The 13844-nt window shown below is 32.6% G+C and overlaps 1 protein-coding gene across 7 annotated transcripts in view; it reads left to right on the plus strand.

The window, feature by feature from the left end:
• Eip74EF (Ecdysone-induced protein E74) overlaps positions 1-13844 on the plus strand; it is a 169739-nt gene that overhangs the window by 105329 nt on the left and 50566 nt on the right. Inside the window, exon 1 of one of the 7 annotated variants that reach the window (XM_090118934.1) lies at positions 12820-13273. The exons of the other annotated variants lie outside the window; for them this stretch is intronic. Coding sequence (XP_089975060.1) covers positions 12898-13273 — 376 coding nt within the window. The 5' untranslated portion in view covers positions 12820-12897. Of the gene's footprint in view, positions 1-12819; positions 13274-13844 lie in introns of those variants that run through there. 7 annotated transcript variants of the gene reach the window in all.

A 13844-nucleotide genomic window follows, 5' to 3' on the forward strand; every position in this document is an offset into this window, starting at 1 on the left:
TATATATGGAAGCTGTATTTTATGATTAAAATAAATTGTTTTTCGTGGGTGTTTTTTTTATATATTATTACAGATAAATGTTACATATCTACGGCAATTAGCTTTTTCATATCAAGTTAGTACATATAAGTTTTGTAGTTTTGTATAGGTACATAGTGTAGAAAGCTTTCATCCAAATGATATTACATATTGCATGGTTAAGTTTAAAACCATTTTAAGTACTACAAATAAAAAAAAACGAAAATCAATTTTATGTTATTTAGGTAAAAGTTAAATCCAGGGCATATAATCTTAATATATATAAATCTCGTGTCACAATGTTTGTCCTCAATGGGCTCCTAAACCACTTAACCGATTATAATAAAATTCACACACCATGTGCAGTTCGATCCAACTTGAGAGATAGGATAGTTTAAACATGTAGGTACCACGGGCGAAGCCGGGGCGGACCGCTAGTTGTCTTATAAAACTGATAGGATATAGTGCCTTATAAGGAGACAGGGTCTACCCCTAAGGGACACTAAAAATAATACTGAACCATACTTTGTCTAATTAAAATTTAATTCCTACGTACCACATACAGCCTTCCAACATTATGTTCTGAATATTTGATACATAGAATGTTTATTTAGGCTACCCACACATGCTTACCGTACATATGTACCTTATGTACGTGTGCATGTGTGTGTGCAGACGGGAAAATTGTTTTAAGTAAAGATATGTGTGCTATTTTAATTAAATTTTGATTCTTAATTAATAATTAATTTTAAAAAATTAATTTGAATGATAGGTTTTTCTTAATACATATAAAAAATTCATCTGATTACATTAAAAATAAGCTCTTAGTATACTGTTATTTTGTCACATATTTAAACCCTCATCTTAAAAGTTTAATCTACATCACTGATTGAAATCTGAACTTAATTATTTACCAAACAAAAAGCTCTATTGTCTAAAATAACATCTTTAAAAACATCTTACTTATATTAAACGTTATTATATAATATAAAAGATGATTACATAAAGAGAGAAACTATCAAGGCTTAACTACAAAGGCCTGTCTAGAGTGTCTAGAATCTAGATATCGAGCACGAAGCAGTCAGGACCTAGCCAAAGCTTAACTTGTCAAAACAAAACGTTTTAAACATTAATTCACGCACACAAACGCAAAATGGCAATAAAAACAAACCGCCCCCACACAAGGACACGAGCACGCACACAACCGCAACCATCTAAACTTGTCAAACGATAACGCACACGTACACAATACACATTATAAGCTTATTGAAACCCACACATGCACAGGCGCGCACACAGATGCAAGCGTCTAGACAACTTGTTAAAATGCGGTGTTCCGGGGACTCGACATTCGTCAGTAGGATAGGTCACGGACCACGGATAGCGCATCCCTGTCTCGCGTTGCGCAATAACTCATAAGCCCATCCCGTTTCTCCGCAACGTGTTCCATCAGGCAACTGTAACATTTATATCAGTTGAATAAGAGCTACATTTGCGTAATACAGACGCAGGTATAAATTTCGCTTTCAAAGCATCTCAGGACGAGTTCAAAAAGGCATTAAGGGATTTACGACGTAGTTATGAGTTTTATGTCTAGGGGATAGGGTTGAAATTGTGAGTGATTAATGTCAGGTCTATCCAGGTCTCCCGGCTTGCTAGGTTTGTCCTTGGTCGGGCGAATTAGTCAGGAATAATAATTTATGTAAATGTGCGTGTGGAATATACGATAGGGTAGCCATGTGTGCGCGTACATAAATCATTAAATATTATACTAGTTATTGCCCGTGGGCTTACATTACGGTTTACTTGACGAATTAAGTATAATTATGTATATGAAGGTTCCACGAATTATAATTTTCACAGACAGAATAGTTTAGAAAATTTTCAAGCAATATCCAGAAATTGTATAAGATTCTTTAATTTATATTTAGTTACAAATTTACAAATACATAATACCAATAGTTTTAATAAATACAAATCTTTTAACCTAAGCTTTAATCAATACATTAAATTTCATAAAAACATTGTCCCCAAAATCAAATATTGAATGTCCACCCCATTGGGACTTATCCCTGAACATGGGTGAAATGTGGATATCTATCCCTTACGAGAACATGTAAGTAATTGATTTTCTTTGTGTTTTATAAAGGCCCAGTGGATCCAGGTCAGTTGTTGTAGGATGGAAAATAAATTTATGAAACTTAATTTTAATCAATACTCAGATATTTATTCTCGATAAATTCAAGCAAATTCTCATACTTTAGGTTCTTTATCATTATATCGTTGGTACCTTATTTTTGATTCATTTTCTTTTTTAGAAAATATGTATCAATCACGTCATGCTAACTATTATTTCGCTTTTAGGTACCTCAATTTAGAAACATATTATCTCATAAACTTCCACATTTTAAAGTAGGTACACGTACATTATATTATTACAAATAAAATATCTCTAAATATCATCATTACAAGCCAATTCAAACTTACCATAAAAGGCTACGCCTACTATAGCTATAAAACTCCGCAGACGTGTCTTCCGCCACCGTCTGAAGGTCGCGGGGTTGTTCAACCCCCTCCCGTTCCCCCAACCCCTTCCTCCAACCCCTAACCCGCGTATGTAATATTTGCTTACAGGGTGGTTCATAACGATTACAGATCTAATAGGGATGAGCTTGGAGGCATGCTTGTAAAGGTCACGCTGACTTTTTTTTATACTAGTCGTTGGATACTTCGCCCGGATTGACCCGGGATAAAGCCTATGTTACTCGGAAATATATATTAGCATTTTATTAGAATCGGCCGCGTTTAATCTTTTCTAACAAACGAACAATAAAATTATTATTTTTCTATTTGGTATAGACTAGATGAGACTGCGGCTTTGCCTGTGATTTTTTTGTAATTCTTAAATACCAACGTTTTATTGCTCTTATTTTTTATGAAACGTTGCTATGCCAGCGTATGTCCTGTCAAAATGCGTCGTACTATTATTTTTTGTGCAATAATGAATTAAAAAAATATATCTTAATGCGCTTACTTTCCTCAGTAATTTTCCTTTTATTTGGTGTGAGATCTTTTCAGATAAGAATAAAAAGATGAATGTATCTACGCAGGCTAGAGATTTACCAATTAGACATAGAATAATTCAAAAAGCTAAATTATGTCTTGCGTGGGCATAATATCTGTTTATAAAAATATTATCAGAATATTAATTTATAAATAGCACAGTTTCTATACATAATAAGATTTTATTGCTCTATCACGCAGAATACTTTCCTTATGATTTGACTGAATACATTACAAATACTTAGACATAAAATCTATTTTTATTCGGGCAAAGCCACAGGCTCAAGCTAGTAACAATAACCTGCGAAGCTTAAGCTTACTTCATTATTATGAAAATGATGTAGCAGACTAATTATTCATTAACAACAAATTAGTATTCCATTGAACATTGTGTAACAAGATTCGTGTTCGCTTTGATCTGGTTAAGCACTTACAAGCGCGTCTGTTTCATGGATGGGTGCCCGCAAATCTAGTTACAATATAAATACTATTATCTCTGTTATATAACTGAAATACAAAAGCTTTATTGTCCTTTCGAAGATGAATTGGAACTTTTATTACTTATTTTTGTAAAAATCTTAAAATGAAGAATTAAGAAATATTTCAATCTCCTGTTATAATAATAATGATTTTTAAAGATATTTCATAAGATAAAACCCTAAAAAAACACATTTTTGTCTAGCTCAAAGGTTTAAAATTAAGGCTAAAACAATGAGACTATACTGCTCAATTTCCATTTGTTATTTTCAAAGTTTTCTAGACTGCGGTATAAATTATATACCTATAGTATATAGTGAAGCAGACATACCCTACCCTCGTCATGCGCACATATTACTCACTCTCGTATCAGACAGGTATATAGCCTAGATATAATTGTTAGGGTTGCTAGATATAACAGTTAGATTTATTTCTGTCACATTTGTACAAAATCTTTTTTTTATGTGTTTGTATGGTGAAATATAGCGGCTGGTTGTAGTTTGACTGTAGCATACGTCAGATTACATTTTATTTATGGTGGTATGCCAAATAAATGGCTATTTTTGAGTTATAATATGGGATATTTCGATAAATGATACTGATATATCACAATATTAATTTTAATACTGTAATAAAATATTATAATTTATTTATAAAATAAAATATTGTTGAGGATATTGTAATTTTCATAGTATTTTTTTTTTCATGAAGTTCCAAAGTACACGTTCTGTAAATTAAAATCAAAATTATTATAAAACATTTCATGTATAACATCCATACTAATATTATAAATGCGAAAGTAACTCTGTCTGTCTGTCTGTTACTCAATCACGCCTAAACTACTGAACCAATTTGCATGAAATTTGGTATGAAGATATTTTGATACCCGAGAAAGGACATAGGCTACCTTTTATTGCGAAATATGTACCACGGGCGAAGCCGGGGCGGACCACTAGTAGTTTATATTTCAAAAAGAGCACGCAAAAAATGAACATCAAATGCATAAAATGATACAAAAATCATATCTAACAATAGCCAATCCAGGATTCTCAACTAGTGAACCACAAAACCTATTTATGATCGTATAAAACTTTCTAAAAGCCTAGCAACCCAGGGTAATAATTCCCGTAAATAGGCCTTACATGAGGGATGTACATCGTTACGTCATAGCCTTGTTTCTGTATATAACAGATATATTACAAGTAAATAAATAATTTCAAATCTGGGGTATATCAAGTGAAATACTAACTAAATATATTTGAAGATAATAATATTTTCTCGGAATAGTATAGTACTAGACTTTGTAGGTAAAACGAAGACGTTGAAGGGTTAAATTTACATGAGGTATAAATTCGTCGAAGCTTAAACCTATAACTACAAGTATATTAATCATCTAGATTGCTATATTATTTACTAGCTTTCCGCCCGCAGCTTTGCCCGCGTTTTCAGAGAAAACCCCGCATAGTTCCCTTTCCCGTGGGATTTCCGGAATAAAACCTATCCTATCTCTCAAGTTGGATCGAACTGCACATGGTGTGCGAATTTTATTATAATCGGTTAAGTGGTTTAGGACTCCATTGAGGACAAACATTGTGACACGAGAATTATATATGTATGTATATTAAAGATTTAACATGAGGTTAAGATTTTGCTGGATAACAGAAACGTAATGATTTTGAAGTGAAAACTTCTTTAGCGGCGTTGGGTATAAAATCTTAAACTCGCGTCAGGACACGTGGCCTGATCGAAAAAACGTAAGACGGATTTTTTTTTAGCCCTTATATTCCACGCGTAAGACGGATACCATTCCAAAATATCAAACATGCTGAACGTTAATAATCAAGTTTACACTTCTGCCGGCACTCCCGGAGTGCAACCCGTCTTTTTTTATCAAAAGTTCAGCACATGCAAGCCACTTACGGTATTTTCGCGCCAAAATCAAATGTCGGATGCTGTCAAAGTGACATACGTCAGTGTGACATGATTGACATGTTTGACATTTTGTGCTCTGAATCTCCCGTGGGAGGTAGCGTGGGATAATATTTTCATTCAATAGAGTATTTTTAATTTTTTGACCTATGTAGTACCAAATATTGTACAGTGGGACAAATGATAAATTATTCCGTATATTTTCAGATGCTGCATGCATGTATGATGCAAAAAGTATTGATAATAATACTTTTTGCAATAACTTACTTTAATTTTAAGAATATTTGCGATTTTTTTTTCATCGTCGTTATCACCTATAAATTAAATTAATATTTTTTTAAATATTTATAAAAAATGCTAAACAAATTATCTTCTTTTTCAGGTAAGCTTTATTATTATATTGGCTGTGGAATAAAGTCGTGTAAGTACATACGATAGTCATGAAAAAATATGAAATTAAAAAAGTATCTACTATCTACTTCAAAGGTAGCACAAAATCGGAATTATTTCATACCCAAAATCTTATAGAACAGAAATAATTCTGCATTTAATGAATTTATATTTGAAAATATTTCTGCAAAATCAACAATAAGATACATAAAGACAGGACTTCCTGTAAAATACATATTTTCAAAAAATAAACACAAATGTCTTCTTCTCTCATACCTTTTGAATACTTGCATTCATATCTGAAAATAGAAACTTCCGTACACTGTCATTCATAGATGCGCATACGCCTGTGCCAAGACATGCGTGTGTGCGTTAAGAAAGTTTATATGTAGCTGATAGCACACATCTATGTAATACATATTACATACCTAGATTATTATACGAAAATTTGTAAAACGGGATTTTTAATATTATATTTTCTTGCAAGCTCATAAACAGAATATCATAAAAAATTAGCTCTATTTTAAAGTTTGTTAATATATTCGAAAAAAAATCAAATAAAAAAAATCCAGGATATCACGGGTTCGAAACTCGGTTAAGAATAAGGTCGTCTCGTCTAAATCTTATGACTTATTTTCTTATATAATTTAGTAGAGACACAAAAATTAAGTCTCTTACCTAGTATTTTATTACGTTAATACATTTTTTTAACACACAAACAGAATAATTATTACGCACATAATTTATTCATAATGGATTCCCAAGAGTCTGTGTAGCGACAAAGGAATAAGGTTTTGATAATTAGGCACGCTACAATAAAGTCTAGACTCCGACCTTGTGCCTAGACGGTCTAGAACTATTGTTTATTCATCCAACATCCGTGGATAAAGTTTATACTCAATTTTAGGCAATTTCTACCATATATTTAACTGTTATTTTATGAAAATTGTTTTGAGAATGGAAATTGCTGCTTGTAAATGTTAAGAGCATTGCAATAGCTTTCCTAATTATGACAATGACCTTTTAACTTAACTACATTTACTAGAAAAACAATCATTTCTATAATATTAGGCTCTCCTATGAACTAGTTTAGTTTTATCTGTGGTTTTATCAGGATCTTGTTATACATAATCAATATTGAAGCCTATAATTCCAAATTTTAGTTACATATTTAATTTCAGCAACATTTTCATCACGGAAGTTTGGAAGTGTTGTATAAAATGTATAATTTTTATTTGTATTTGATTAATAAACATTATTTTCTTGGAAGTTTTTACGTATTTACCCATAGCTATAACCATCATCTTAATCTGGATATTCGCAGACATTCTCATATTTAAAGTATAGTCCGTTTAAAAATGGTCTCATATACACAAATAATGTTCATAGAACTGTCCATCTAAAATATAAGTCTCATCTCTTTAAATCTAGATCTAATCCTAACCTAGACAATAGATGCACAATTAATCTGAACAGTAGTGCGCTTTTCCCCGGCGTTCGCACGGAATTTTTCACAATAACAATGTAATTGGAGTTTCCACTTTCAATTTCACTGACGGCTTGCAAAAAAACCGTACCGTACTATGTGTAGGGATAGCAAAAAAGTTTTATATTAAAAACTAGTTTAAATACGAAATATGTCATACCTTGGCTTCTCAATATTTTTCCTCATTGGTATTTATGAAATTATATTACGTCTTTTTAGTCATTCATGCTGTAATTACAACATACTTTTTATAGATAACTAGCTGTGCTTCGCGGTTTCACCCGCGTGGCTCCGCTCCTGTTGGTCTTAGCGTAATGATAATATATAGCCTATAGCCTCGATAAATGGGCTATCTAACACCGAATTTTTTTTGAAAACCGGACCAGTAGTTCCTGCGATTAGCGCGTTCAAACAAACAAGCAAACTCTTCAGCTTTATAATATTAGTTTAGATGTAAATTATAATTTGTGAATATCGTTTAGAACTAGCCTATGAATCCAACTGTAAATTCAGTATAATTGATGATGATGATATGTTTCAATTATATTCATAAACAAGTAACCAACAGATGGAAAACGTGATTCTTGCTCATCTAAATGAACTACGACATAGATCCGATCATAGTATTAATTGAAAGGTGATATCACCACCACTGATTGGTGATAAATGCACATCAGAGTTGCATATTTTATCGTAAAATAAGAATGTTCTAGGGTCTAATATCTTCGTGATAAAATCCTCACTTACTTTCTCAAGCTATATAGACGATTTTAAACTTTTTAATAAAAGAAGTTGTCGTTTTGATACATTTTTCGATTTTTTGGCAAAATTTATATCATACCGGACGAAGTAAAACATTCTTAAACAAATAGGTAATTCAGATAAACAAGAATTTAAGAGAAAATAGAACCAGTAATTCTGACCTACATAATTATCAGCAGTTAATAAGATATTTGATTTACCATCCCTAATATTTTGCGAATACAGAAAAATAGTAAACTTTCACTTTGTCTGCTGACGGTACGTTTGTTTACAGTTTTCACTATCGATATTTTTCTAAGTGAAAATTAAGTCAGATTGCCGTTTGCCGGTATTCGTTGCGTGCTGCATCTTATACGGGTAGTTACTATTGTGATAATTACCAATAAATAATATTGAGGATGGTCGTATAATTGGCACAGTATATCAATTATTGGTACATAGAGACGGTGGTAGAGATGATATTAAACTTGGAACAATTAGGAAGAAGTTATTACTTTTTACTTTGACTTTTTATCTTTATTTGCCTGAAATTTAATGTATAACTCTACTTAATTTTGCACTACGTATGTATCAACACTTATTTCCTTTTCTATGAATGCAACCTTATATGTAGGTACTATAAATAATTAAACGGCTGTCCCGTTTTCTTTGTTAATTCCTATATTATGAGGTATTTAATTTATTTTTTGAGCCCAAAACCTTATTACCAAATTTATCATGATTTTTTTAAAACACAACTATAAATTCAATACTTATTAACGAAAAACAATTTCCATATAATCACGGAACCCTAGACCGCTCTAACAAGGATATCAGTAACCAATGACCCACCACTCAACCCAAGGTAACCACTTCATGTATTTACTTACAATTCTATTTATTTTTCGATAACAGTTGTTTCATCCGCCTTGTAGAAATTTCCACATCTCTAAGTGGAAACAGTATCTGAATGGATTCACCTTTTTCGAGTACTAATAAACAAATAAAGTGTGTTTTATTGAAGACAATGTACATACGTTTGGGAAGATTAATGGGACTTAGGTCTAATAAACAATTTTTTTTTTTAATGAGTACCTACATACTATAAAATACATTATAACATAATATAGTGAGAAACTTATTACATTTATACGAATATTAATAATTAAAATACTAGTTCAGACGAAACTGATAAGCTAGGGAACAATTGATATTCTCTACGTTCATCCAATTTAGCAGTCCTGACCTACAGCAATTCGTCATTTATAATAATCTAATTAATACCTATCTATTTTCATAATTTAATACAAATAAATTACAATAATTGCTCTTTAATTATTTATAAACTTAAAGCGTTAAGCCTAACCTAATCCAACAAGGTTTAAAGTGTTTTTGTAAAAAAAACTTTACCGTACTAATCGTAGCCAATTACTGCATGTGTGTGCGTTGCTATGTGTGCGAAGGGTTGCCACATACTTAAGTTCGTTATTTATTTTTATAAAAGGAACTAAAATTACTAGATAATTAAGCTTGGATGTCTCCCATAACGCCACACGTCTTCACCGTCTCCACGCAGCGCATAGAAATAAAACAATTATATAAGTATTATCATTTTTGTGTTTTTGTCATGTATACATCTTTGTAATTACCATATTATATGAATATTACTATTATGATATAAATACCAAATTATTTAATCTTCCCGTCTCATATAAACTTGAATTTATTCCATAAAATACTTAAAAAAATAACATAATATCTATAAGTATTGAAGTTGCTAGAAGCAAGTACAATTAGCTTCTGTCTAAACAAGTCCTTAGCTTTCAATAATATAAAACAAAACAAGTAATAAAACTCATTTCAACCAAATGACAGCCCTGAAAATTCGCATGTGTGCGCGTGCGCAGCGTATCCTTGAAACCGTACAACGACTGCACTTGCTCGTATCAGTTCGGAAATGATCTTGCAATTATCACTCGATATTTTTTATTGTTTCCAACTTATTGTGGAAAATATACTGCACTGGGGCGTGATGCGTAATAGTTATGTGATAGAAAATGATTGTTTTATATTATTTATTGTTCGTTAATTAGGTAATTCTGTAATTAATATTAATTAAATATCTTACTTAATTGTAATCTCTAACTGCTCTAAATTTTATTGGAATTTTCTTGTATTAAAAAAATGTCTTATAAGATTTCCCCATTTCCCCTACACACAATATTAAAATTTATTTCATAATATTGAATAAAGAGCACACTACTATTCCTATAAAATAATGTTCATAAAAATAATATTCACAGGCTAACTTATATCATGCGACAGTTTTGCTTATCTTCTCGGAAAGACATAAAAAATTATCATAATTATTTATAATTCCATATCCGAATTGGTATTTCGTTTTATTAGAAACAGCATTCTTTTTTATTCTAGCAATTCCAAATAGAATGCGAATATCCGAACGCGCAGCTGTCTCTTTCTCTCGCTGTCTCTCTCGCTCTCACTTGGCGCCAAAGAAGCAAGATTGATGAAGGAGATAGATCGATTTTTATTCTATTTTAAGATGCGTTCATTGTTTGAGAATTTAATTTGTTTTGCGGGTTTTAGATACTACTGTATTGATACGGTTTCTTTAAATAGGTAGAAATTTACTTTAAATGGGTAGGATTTTAATTTGTGACTATTTTTCGATGCTAGTTTAATCATTTATTTGTGTGTTTATAAATTATACAGATGACAAATATTTTACAGATATTAATTCTGCGAATATGAATCAAAACAAGTAAGACGACAAAAATAATCAAATTGGATTTTTGTTTGCAACACGAGTATTTTGAAATATATGTACTTACTTACAATTTACAATTAATATTTATTTGAGAAAAGATCCACAATTTTTCTTCCTATGATAAAAATGATACTCAGATTATATAAGTCAGTGTCAAAGGTAGCCAGTTCGATGCCCGACGGTTAACCTTTTGATAAGCGTTATCAACTAAACCGTAATCATCTTAGATTCCTATTGGTTTGACAACAAGGAAATATCTCAGAGTAATAAACGATTGAGAGTGATTTAAAATTTCCATTTCAATTTATACGTAAAGTAGGTAAGAAGATATCAGTAAATAAATAAACATGTAATTCACGCTATATTATAAATTATAATACTAGTGCCCCGCGGTTTCACTCGCATTGCTCCGCTCCTACTGGTCTTAACGTGATGATATATATAGCCTATATCCTTCCTCGATAAATGGGCTATCTAACACCGAAAGAATTTTTCAAATTTGACCAATAGTTGCTGACATTAGCGCGTTCAATCAAACAAACAAACTCTTCAGCTTTATAATATTAGTATGGATACATTACCTAAAGTATAAAATTTATCCGTCTGTTCATTATTTAGATTTAGTTTTAAACTATTTTATAATGTTAGTCTGTAAGTTATATATTCTATGGGTCGTTACAATTAGGTAATTGTCTATGGCCTGAAATAAATGTAAAAATTCCAGCCATAAACTATTTTATCTGAGAACGGGTAGTACGGTAAATAAATGTACAAATAAAAATTAATATAGAGACGTACATTAAATTATAAACATAATTAACACATCAAAAACAAATGCGCAATAATTGACATCCATTCTAAAATCAGGAACAAACATAAAACGTATTAAAAATAAATAAAAACTAAAACCCATAAGATTAGGAGCACCAAAATTATCACGATACAAATACGAATGACATTGGTTCTACTGCCACGGCCAGTATAACTTGACCCCTAGATAACTACCAGTTTCCTTACTCGCGTAGTAAATCGCTGTAGTGTGCGAGGGGCCAGGGCTCAGCTTACGCTGGCCAAGTTTGTGTGTCACGTGGTCGTCGCACGCGCAACACTATTTGTAAAGTCGGTCAATGCCCCGAGCGTTAGATAAAAAAAAAACATTGTTTACACAGAAGTTACGCAAAATAATGATCAGTGACGATGAGGCCCCTTTAATTATATAATCATTTTATTTATCTGCGCTATTGTTGCTCTATATATATTTTTATCATTCTGATGTACATACATGGATAGAATTGATAGAATGTATAATAGAGGCGATTCAATTAAATACGAAAAAAGTTCGGAATATTTTAGAATGGTATAGAATATATTGGTTGTAAATAATAATAATGCTAATTTAAGGATATTATAATTTATTTATGTATTATTTAATATCAATAATTGTGTTACTGAGTCACAGCAATGACTCAAAACAGCGTTTTATCATGGTAGAGTTGGTATGGTAGAGTTTGAGTTCTCTTTAATTCTATATCAGAATTAATATAATTGAAGATGAATTCTAAAATTTAATACGAATACATTCTCGTGATGTGAATTATGCATCCGGCACAATTGGACACAAACTGAGTCAGATATTAAGTGGGTCACCAATAATATCAAAGGCGTATAATTAAAAATATGCAAGTACTGAAACTAACAAGTCTGCAGACTTAATTAATAGAGAAGCAGTGAAAACCCGTCTGACGAGGAAAAAGACGAAAGCTCAAACGAAAGTGGAAAAGCTTCACACAAGCGAACATCTATGTGTTCCCGCACACAGAGGCGCCGTCGAAAACGAAAGTGTCCGAGCGCCGCCGACGCGGGCCGAACGGCCTCACCAAGTCAGTGGAACTCAGCGTGGAAACTGGGACATCAGTAGGCAACGCGACGCAGTTGCGAGCGGACGCGGCGCGAGACATTACGCTCTATGACATAACTGTGATGGTGTTCGTGTGAATAATTAACTATGATGGCTGTGGAAGGCCGGCCGGCGAGCGCCGGACCTGAGACGCGAAAGTCGCCACCGCCCGACCGGAGGGCCATGAGTGAACCGGAGCCCCGGACCCTGGCCGCCCGCAAGGCTTACCCGGACGCTGATGATGGACCCTTAGACTTGACAGTTCACACGCGTAAAGAAATAACAGTTCGCGATTTCGCCCGGCACTCGTTCGCCGACCCGGCAGACTATGTGCGCGCCCAGGCGATCCTGCGCCAGTCCAGGGAGTACTTGGCCGCCGGCAGGGATTCCGGCACGGAGTCCGACGACTCCGCCGGCCGCCTCAGCCCCGGGGACGACCCAATGTCCGGCAAGGCGTACAAGAAATCGCTCATGAAGAGATACAGTAAGTTGACAATGCGCTCATTATTTTGTTTACGCATCGGAACGAGATATTTTTTCGGAAGAATGTAGCGATAAGTTATTTATATAATATACGTTTTATAGAGGAAATGACGCGGTCTGGATAAGTGCATGGAAATTATGATTGCTGTTATTAAATCGCACAATGTATAAATAAATTAAAACTACGTATACATTTTTTTCTATATTGTAAATTAAAATATATTGCTAATATTATTTTATAAAATAACGAAAACTATAGACCTAACATTTAAGAGTAAAATATAATTTTAGACTGTAAGTTGTAGACGTAAGAATCTAAGGTATTTCCCATTTCATAGAAAGTAAGTTACTGAAAGCTCTACAAGGCTACGGATGCTACGAGAACTCATTGTTGACTTACAATTCTAGGATCTGTTGCTATTTATAAATACTTACATTCCTTTGTGTAGTATTTGTAGTTTTTAATAGTATTCTGTACAAACACCTTCAGATATTATATTTATTAATGTATTCATTAATAATAAAGTAGAAATGTAGAGTCTTGAAAAAAACATATTCCTGTTTGATTTATG

The sequence above is a fragment of the Colias eurytheme genome, chromosome 3, assembly GCF_061535395.1.
Source record: "Colias eurytheme isolate Ceu_HAF_F1 chromosome 3, ilColEury1 Martin Lab GWU primary, whole genome shotgun sequence".
Classification (NCBI taxonomy): Eukaryota; Metazoa; Arthropoda; class Insecta; order Lepidoptera; family Pieridae; genus Colias; species Colias eurytheme.